The following is a 9,422-nucleotide window of genomic DNA, read 5'->3' on the forward strand; positions in this document are numbered from 1 at the left end:
GCAAGCGTTTTTTGATGCGGTTTTTATTTTTTAATTTGTAAAAAATTAAGTATTAGAGATACGTAAAATTTTGTACTGGCATAGCATATAGCATACACAATATATATATATATGTGTGTGTGGTAAATAGTTGAAATCAATTAATGGATAAATAATATTTTTATTAATATATTTCTACATAAGAAAGTTTTCTACCATGTTAAAAGGTAGGAGACTCCTTAAAGTTGTTTCCGAATGACTGGAAAAATCATGCTAAAAAAAAAAATTCTGATTGACTGGAAATCGTTGACGAGTCCACACATTCACTGAAGTGGTGTAATACAGTAATTGAGAAATTTAATTATTCATTCAACCGATTAGATCACTTTGATAATAAGAAATTCTGCACAAAAAAGTTTTTTAGAGAATTAACTACTGTGAGACCAAACGCCCCCCCCCCCCCAATATCATGACCAGAGTTCAGTTCATTCCTTAATAACTATTAGAACGAAAGAGTATAAAAGACGTTTTAAAAGCAGCAATTTTTTAAATTGTTTAACCTGATAGAGCAAAAAAAGGATAACGAGAGGTCCGTTATAACGACAATTTTCCCCGTGATAGTGAACTGTCGTTATAGTGGACTTAAACTGGTATTACGTAGTTAGACAGTTCGAACATCCTGAAACTTAAATTACTCACGGTTTCTGATTTTGATCTTTCGGCGAGACGGAGGAAATTCTTTCTCGCTTGTAACAGAGTATGTTTTGGGTTCAGAAGAAGAAAAAGTTTGTTGTGATTTAAAAGTTGTTCTCGTCCGAATGTGAAGCCAACCTTTTCCTCCATCACACTATCAGGAAGATGATCGATCATCACGATTTTTTCTACAGAATTCGGCTGCAAAGAAAATAGGGAACAATTAATTACCACATGAAATTGAATTTTGAAGGCTTTTGCGATTTCATCATTAGCTCTTTCTTCATTTTCAACACTTAGCCTACTATATAGCTCTGCAAATAGCCGCCATATCACGAGCTTGGAACGATGTCTCTTGTAACACTCTGATTGATTTGGTTGAACCCATACCAAATCGTAATTTTGCTTCGATTTGCGACAGAGGTTGTTGCACAAAATATTGATTTTGATTTCGGTAAATTTATGTGTGATTTGTTTGAATTTTATTTTACTTTTCCTCAAAAAATTAGTAAGTGTCTCATGGTTTTGTGTGTGTCCACACTATATTTTTTTTGCTTTTCCGTAAAATAATGTGTGAAAATATTTTTTTTAAACTCCCAATATTTTGGTATAAAGTTATTTCGCACTGTTATAAAACAACTTGTGAATTTTTGATATTTTTTACTTCGTTCCATCTTATGCTCTCACTAAAATATAAGAGCGTCATAGTTATGTCTCACAATGTATGCCTATGTAATCTTATAAGCCGGCAAACGCAGTATGCAGTAATTGAATATTGTAATGATCAATTCCAAAAATTCAGAAAAAAATAAAAAGTCCGAATATATTTCACACGTACGTGATCCAAAGCGAAACAATGTGCTAATGCGGCTCCGGCACTATGAGCAACGAAGGTGAACTTCGTTTTGATGTCTCGGTCCTCTAGGAATAGTTCTATATCCTTTTCGAGAGATGGAACAGAAAGTTCAGGTCTGAAAGGGCTGGTACCATGACATGCTATATCAATTGCATATACCTACAGCAGCAATGGAAGGTATAGGAGAAAAAAGTTTATGCACACATGTAAATAACGTATGTATAGCCAATTTTGAAACTCCAATAAAATTAAATCGTAAATATTTCAGAAGGGAGGGGGGAGGGTTTTCTTTATTGAAATCCATGCGATGAAATACCATAACGTAATTATAAAAGTTTAATGAACCACACGAGTTTCCCTGAAATAACGTACTTTCATTACCTAAATTAACAGAGAACCTTGGTGTCCCGCTCGGTTCCTATCACTATCCTACTTAACAAATTCCTCTATTTAACGATTTTTTCAGTAGGTTCTTTTCATTTATCAACCCCGATATAATGATTTCCTCCATTTAACGAATAAAAATATCGGTTTTATCCGATTGCCGCTGTGGTGGTTGAGTGGCCACTGTCGCCGCAGTGGTCCTGACTGAAGTTGGTTTTCTGCGGTTCTCAACTTCGATTCACGAATGCGAGCCGATCTCCCCGTTAAAAAGTCTCGCCACAGAAAACAACACGCCTACAACGATACAATTATTCAATCATTACACTTCACTCATAGTTTGAAATTTTGATCGCAGATGGTAGCACTGCCGCTGTGGTGGACGAGTGGTCATAGTGACGGACTCACATCGCGAGGATCCGGATTCGAACCCCATCGTCATCACAGTGGGGGTCTGCTGAAGTTGGTTTCCTGTGGTTCCCAACTTCAAGGCGCAAACGCGAGGCGATCTCCCCCATTAAAAAATCTCGCCACAGAGAGCAACAGGCCTACAATGATAAATCATTCAACCTTTACATTTCACTCATAGTTAGAAAAACTGGTGGCAGATGGCAGTACTACATATAACAAGCATTACACAGAAACAAACTTCACGCCAGAATTCACAACACGTACACGAACATTCCAACATATACCAATTCGTTAGAGGTTCTGCAGAGGAATATGGACGAGGTGCATGCCTGGTTTAGTAGTAGTAGCACTATAACAAGCATTACACAGAAACAAGCTTCACGATACGTTCACAACACATACACACACATTTCCCAGCATGGCCCAGTTCTCCGACCACCTACTAAAATCTCTTCATTGAGACATTTCTTCGGGATCCAGTTAGGAGGAGGATGAAGTTTTATCCGATTCGTTAAATCTGGGTTCGACGGTGCACACGTAAAAACATTTTCCGGCAATCACCAATTTGATAGAAGTTCCTCGGGAATATCTGCACGAGGTACATGTAGTAGTAGTAGTATGTAAAAGCAGAAAATATTACTTAAATTCAATACAATTTAATTGGATTGCTCACCTTTCTTCCCGTCGCCTCGCTCAGTTCCTTCACGACATGCTCGTGCATAACCCTGCTACAAAACAAACCGTGTATGAATATGATTGGAGACAAATCAGATTTTCCAGTTTTCCTTGAAGGATCGTACACACTATAATCCATTTTCACTGGTGTGTAGACGTTATTTGCGGCTGATGCTGCAGCAGCTATTGGTGTAAAAACAAACTTATGTCAATAAGGTTTCGCGGATGTGCATATACAAGGTAGTAAGATAGGAGAGCTGTTGATCCTAGAGGCATACTTCCAATTACAGAAAGGATGCAAATAACGTGTCGACCTCATATACGGGGTGATTATAAAAAAACTATCCCGACATATGGGCCCCTAACTATCATACCATTCACAGAAACTGAATGAAATTTTGGCATAAGGTATTTTGAGGTATGCGCTCAAGAATGATATGGAAAACAACAGTGTCACTCTAACAGTTACGGTTACAGTGAGAAAATTTCGAAAATATCAAATGACAACACCAAGTTTTTTGTATTGGAATGCGATCTCCATACTGAAAAACACTAAATAGCGTCGGAATGGCAACTGTAGCATGAAAATCACCGGCGGTAGATAGGCTAAAAGTGAGGACAACCAATAAGGACAGAGAAGCAGCATAAAATAAAGAATTTTATTGTGTTTCACAAATTTTCCACATGACCTTGTGGAGGACTAATCAGGCTGGGATCTCAGCAGCCGAAGAAACGGTGTGACGAATGAAACGAACATTAATACTCTGGTGCACGGCAAAGTCCTTTTTACTTTTTCCTTGCCTAGCTCCAGGTGCTACAGGTGCCATTCCAACGCTATTTAGTGTTTTTCAGTATGGAGATCGCATTCCAATACAAAAAACTTGGTGTTGCCATTTGATATTTTCGAAATTTTCTCACTGTAACCTTTACTGTTAGAGTGACACTGTTGTTTTCCATATCATTCTTGAGCGCATACCTCAAAATACCTTATGCCAAAATTTCATTCAGTTTCTGTGAATGGTATGATAGTTAGGGGCCCATATGTCGGGATAGTTTTTTTATAATCACCCTGTACATCATTCATATTGCCAGGGCTTTTATAGTTATTGAAATACATAAACTAACTTTTATACGAACACCCTATACTTGAAAATCCAATTGTAAAGTTGCTGCCCTGTGTTTTCTGAGGCAAACAAAAAGTTCCATGTTTGTGAGTGGAATACTCACCGAGTTATTATTATTATTTTTTTAAGTATATAGAATGCCGGATTTCATACTTTGCCGGTAACATGTTTCTAATTAGGTTTTTGATACAAAATCGTACGAAATAAAATCAGAATAAGTACTAGATTTTATAATATTAGAGCTCGGAAGTTCGGGGAAAATGCCATACATGCTTTTCTTTGCCTATTTTGAAACTTTCTTGTGGAAATATCTTTTTTGAATTTTGTCTGCCGTGTAAACGCTACTTTCGATATTGTTTTATGTTTATTCATGAACTTCAGAAGCCCTACTCTGTAGAACTTTGCGTGTTGTAGTGCATTGCGTATTGTAGTTCATCGCGTGCTGTATTGCTTATTGCAATGCAATTGTCATTGCGTATTATAGTGAGTGCTGCTTTGCTAATTGCGATGCATCACGTATTGTGCTGTATTGCGTATTGTGGTGCATTGCTGATTGCAATGCTCGCGATGCAATTGTGCATTGCTAATTGTAATGATGCAATTGGTGCTTTGCATATTGCGATCGTGGTGCACTGCATATTAAGGTGCATTGTTTATTGTGTGGTATTGCATATGGTGGTTATTGAGCCTACATTGCTTATTGTATCTTATTGTTTATTGTAATGCACTGCACATAGTAGTGCATTGCTTATTGTGGTGCACTGTATAATAGTGTACATTGTTTATTGTGCTCTATTGCTTATTGTGATGCATCACGTATTGTGCTGTATTGCGTATTGTGGTGCATTGCTGATTGCAATGCTCGCGATGCAATTGTGCATTGCTAATTGTAATGATGCAATTGGTGCATCATTGGGGGAAAAACATATTTAAAGTAGATATTGCCAATAGTATGCCATGTTGGGTTAAGCAGTGCATTACAATAAGCAATACATCACGCGATGCACTATAATACGCAATGCGCCATAATCATCAATGCACCACTATTTGAAGTGCAACACATTGTTTATTGTGCTCTATTGCTTATTGTGTTGCACTTCAGATAGTGGTTCATTGATGATTATGGCGCATTGCGTATTATAGTGCATCGCGTGATGTATTGCTTATTGTAATGCACTGCTTAACCCAACATGGCATACCGCTGTGGTGGTCGAGTGGTTATAGTGCCGGACTCGTGATGCGAGGATCCGGGTTCGAACCCCACAGTGGTGGTCGGCTGAAGTTGGTTTTCTGTGGTTCCCAACTTCTAGGCGCAAATGCGAGCCGATCTCCCCGTTAAAAAGTCTCGCCACAGAGAGCAACAGTCCTACAACGATAAATCATTCAAGCATAACACTTCACTCATAGTTAGTAAAACTGGGGGCAGATGACAGCACTACACATAACAAGCATTACACAGAAACAAACTTTACGTCAGGTTGCACTACACGTACACGCACATTCATGTACCGATTCGTTGGGGGGTTCCAGGGGGGGGGGGTGCATGTGGGGTGTAGCAGTAGGGGCTCGGGGATCCATGATGTTCTTAAGTCAGCCACCTCGTTGGGCAATTTGCCTGTTGTGGCGTTGTATTTGTATTTGTATTGTATTTGTATTGGCAATATCTACTTTAAATATGTTTTTTTTCCCCCATTGCAAATTGGCAACTTCATCTTTGAGACATCCATTATTCCCATTTTCATTTTCATTCGAAAGCCATTGATAGATGTCAGTAAAACTTCTCGATTTAAAAAAAAGAAATTTAAATCTTCAGTATTCTGTCAAAAAAGGAAATAATGCACTGTAGGGTCGAAATGATTTATTTGCATTTCTTTTTTTTTACGTTGAAGTTTGCAACCCAATTTTTTTTTTCTTTCTATAGTTTGAATCGCAAAGAAGGTATGTGTATATATATATATATTTGGAAGGTTAATAAATAATACTTCAATACATTTATTTTATATGCGATTTTACGTCCTCTTTAAGACCCTGTATAAGGAGTACAATTCGAAATAGAATTTTTTTTTTTTTTTCCCTGGCTTTATAGGCTTAATTAATTATGGAAAAAATTATCGGTTCGAAATAAAAAATCATGCATTGCAGCGTTAATGTGTATAACGGTGATTCGCTTACGCGATGCTCATTGTGGTGCACTGCATATAGTGTACATTGCTTATTGTGATGCACTGCATATAGTGTACATTGCTTATTGTGGTGCACTGCATATAGTGTACATTGCTTATTGTGATGCACTGCATATAGTGTACATTGCTTATTGTGGTGCACTGCATATAGTGTACATTGCTTATTGTGATGCACTGCATATAGTGTACATTGCTTATTGTAGAAATGAATTACTTTTTGGGTGAGATAATACTAGGGAAAGACCAACGTATGTAGACCCAAAATTGCAAATAGGAACCACGCCTAAACGCGTTTCGGAACTATATGAAGTTCCTTCATCAGTAACAAAGAAGGAATAGCGAAAATACTCCTTATAGCGGGAGTTACGCTCTGTTGTAGACAAAGAGTCGAATTCAAAGTGAACCGGCAGCAAGAGAAAAGGGGAAGAAAAGAAAAATGGCTATTTGCAATTTTGGATCTACTAACACACACACACACGTTGGTCTTTCCCTAATATTATTTCTAATTGTGCTGTATTGCTTATTGTAATGCAGCGGTTATTTTGTGTATTATCATTAGGGATACGTAAATTTCATATTTACGAAATAACCGCAATAAATGTGAAATTCCCGAAATAAATGCGATAAATGCAAAATTTGCGAATTTTGATGAATAGATGCAAACATTTGAATTTTTACTACTTTTTTGCGAAATCGCGATAATTTAAATTTTATCGTTAATTCTTCCGTGTGTTTCCAAGCTATAACTGACATCTTAAAAGAATACGAAACTAAATACGAAAATAAAGGGTTTAGTATCAGACTCCGCGCGTTATATGACTGCGTGCTTCGAATTATTAAAAACACTTCTTGGTGACAACATTTTGCACTACCAATGCTAGGCACATAAAGTGAATCTTGTGGGTGACGCATTTATTAAAGAATTCAAAGGATTTAATTCTGTTGTGGCCAAAACGAAGATAACTTATTTTGCACTCAAGAAAAATGAGCAGTGCGTATTTAAGCTACCAAAAAGAAAAAAAAAAGTATCACTGTATAAGTAGGCTATTACTGGCAGCAAAATTCTTCCCGACCCCTGGTTCAAAAATGCCCTTGAAATTTGAGCCCAAAAGATTTCAAATCTATTAACTTACTCCACAAAACATGTGCGAATGTAAAGTTTCATCCTTTCAAATTGTTGATTAGCATAATTTTCCTACAGAACTTGGAAACGAAAGTCAACTGAACCCGTATTTTAGGAGGTGAATTTCATTTTAAAAACTTATTTTTAAGAAACTTATGCTGGAGTAATCGTCTTTATATTCATTGAGAAAAGCAGCAATGTATGATATTCGCTCAGATGAATGACACCTTTGAACCATGAATTCTGCCTGGTTACTACAGGCGTCGGGAAGAATTTTGCTGCTAGTAATAGCCTACTTATACAGTGATACTTTTTTTTTCTTTTTATTAGCTTAAATACGCACTGCTCATTTTTCTTGAGCGCAAAATAAGTTATCTTCGTCTTGGCCACAACAGAATTAAATCCTTTGAATTCTTTAATAAATCCGTCACCCGCAAGATTCACTTTATGTGCCTAGCATTGGTAGGGCAAAATGTTGTCACCAAGAAGTGTTTTTAATAATTCGAAGCACGCAGTCATATAACGCGCGGAGTCTGGTACTAAATCCTTTATTTTCGTATTTAGTTTGTATTCTTTTAAGGTGTCAGTTATAGCTTGGAAATACACGAAAGAATTAACGATAAAATTTAAATTATCGCGATTTCGCAAAAAAGTAGTAAAAATTCAAAATTGTTTTTCTTCTTATAATTATGAAAAAACATACCTTGCACTTCTTCCATGGTGATATATGTTGTATGTCACTTGGATTTTCACATAAATAAAGATTCGGTTACACAAGGAAAAATTTCTTGTTGAGAGGAAATGTAAAATGGGTTGTGATTAAGGAGAATTTACACGTCGGTAATGACTAATATTAGTATTTCATCTAATTGACTTTCCTCATCAATTTTCTAATGAAGTAGTGGAAATTTCAAAGCAGAAAAAGGGTAAGTTGTTAAAATTAAATTATCAGAAATCGATAGAGTAAATAGGTTACAACCATAGACTAAAGATATAAATAGACCGCGCACGCTATTCATAAAACTTGTCGAACGTGAAGAAAAGATGAGCAGTATTGTCGGGGGGAAGAACAGGTTCTGCGCTATTACATTTGGCTCGTTTTCGCAGAACATAGTGATTTCGTGTTAATGCTAGGATGTTGCTGTAACGAAATTTGACTCGATCGAGTTGATGAAAACTTTCTTCATTTGTTCAATGAATTTCATTCATTCTTTTGTAAAATATTTAGGGAATGTGTTATTTGAAAAAAAAAAATCAATTCTATATAATATAAACAAATATTGAAAAACGAAATTTTTTTATTTTCCAAAAGGTATAATTCCTAATAATTTAAGACTTTTGAGTTTTTAAATATTATTATTATATATTACCTATCTCTTATATATACAGCCTGTTTCATTTATATTTTTAAATATTCGCTTCTCATTCCCTTTGTCACTTTTAATTTCGAAAATTTATTTTAACTAGGGGTTATTAAAACATAAAAATTATCTTCCAAGAACATTAAAATTACTCTAATCATACATTTATTTTGAGTATATAATTATAATGCATCATATTATGTTATGTAATGTAACACATTCACACTCATACCATATTCAGTCATGAAATATTTAAATAATAAGTAAAAGTTTCATTTCTAACATTTTCTTGAAAAACCTTTCATAACCTTACACACAAAAATGTAAACACTTACATAATATTTCAGGAATAAAATGAATTTTTCAAGAAAATTGCAATACCTCATCGTCAGTACTTTTCTAAATTATAAGAAATGAAATTTCGTGTAGCGTATATATGTAATAATTTAGAGTAGAGTTCCATGCTTTAACTGTTGATGATAGAGCATCAGCCATAGCCAACTTCGGCATTTCCGAAAGGGAGTTCGGCGCAATTTTTGAGAATTCGGACATGTCTGACAACTTTATGATACCCGAGTTGGAAGATTTTTTTGAAAAAAATAATCAATTCATCTCTGTTAAAAGACCGGCAGAGAA

The 9,422-nt window shown here is 35.7% G+C and overlaps 1 protein-coding gene across 1 annotated transcript in view; it reads right to left on the minus strand.

The window, feature by feature from the left end:
* Window positions 1–8,253, minus strand: part of LOC149076468 (uncharacterized) — a 33,352-nt gene extending 25,099 nt beyond the window's left edge. The window contains exons 1-4 of the mRNA XM_089242246.1: window positions 8,129–8,253; window positions 2,994–3,178; window positions 1,511–1,687; window positions 679–873 (exon numbers count right to left, since the gene is read on the minus strand). Of these exons, the coding sequence (XP_089098372.1) occupies window positions 679–873; window positions 1,511–1,687; window positions 2,994–3,178; window positions 8,129–8,144 (573 nt within the window). The 5' untranslated portion in view covers window positions 8,145–8,253. The remainder of the gene's footprint in view (window positions 1–678; window positions 874–1,510; window positions 1,688–2,993; window positions 3,179–8,128) is intronic.
* Window positions 8,254–9,422: the final 1,169 nt, after the last annotated feature.

This window comes from Pholcus phalangioides, unplaced genomic scaffold (genome assembly GCF_987345545.1).
Source record: "Pholcus phalangioides strain wild (caught in Gottingen) unplaced genomic scaffold, Ppha-v1.0 ptg000015l_1, whole genome shotgun sequence".
NCBI classification, from domain to species: Eukaryota; Metazoa; Arthropoda; class Arachnida; order Araneae; family Pholcidae; genus Pholcus; species Pholcus phalangioides.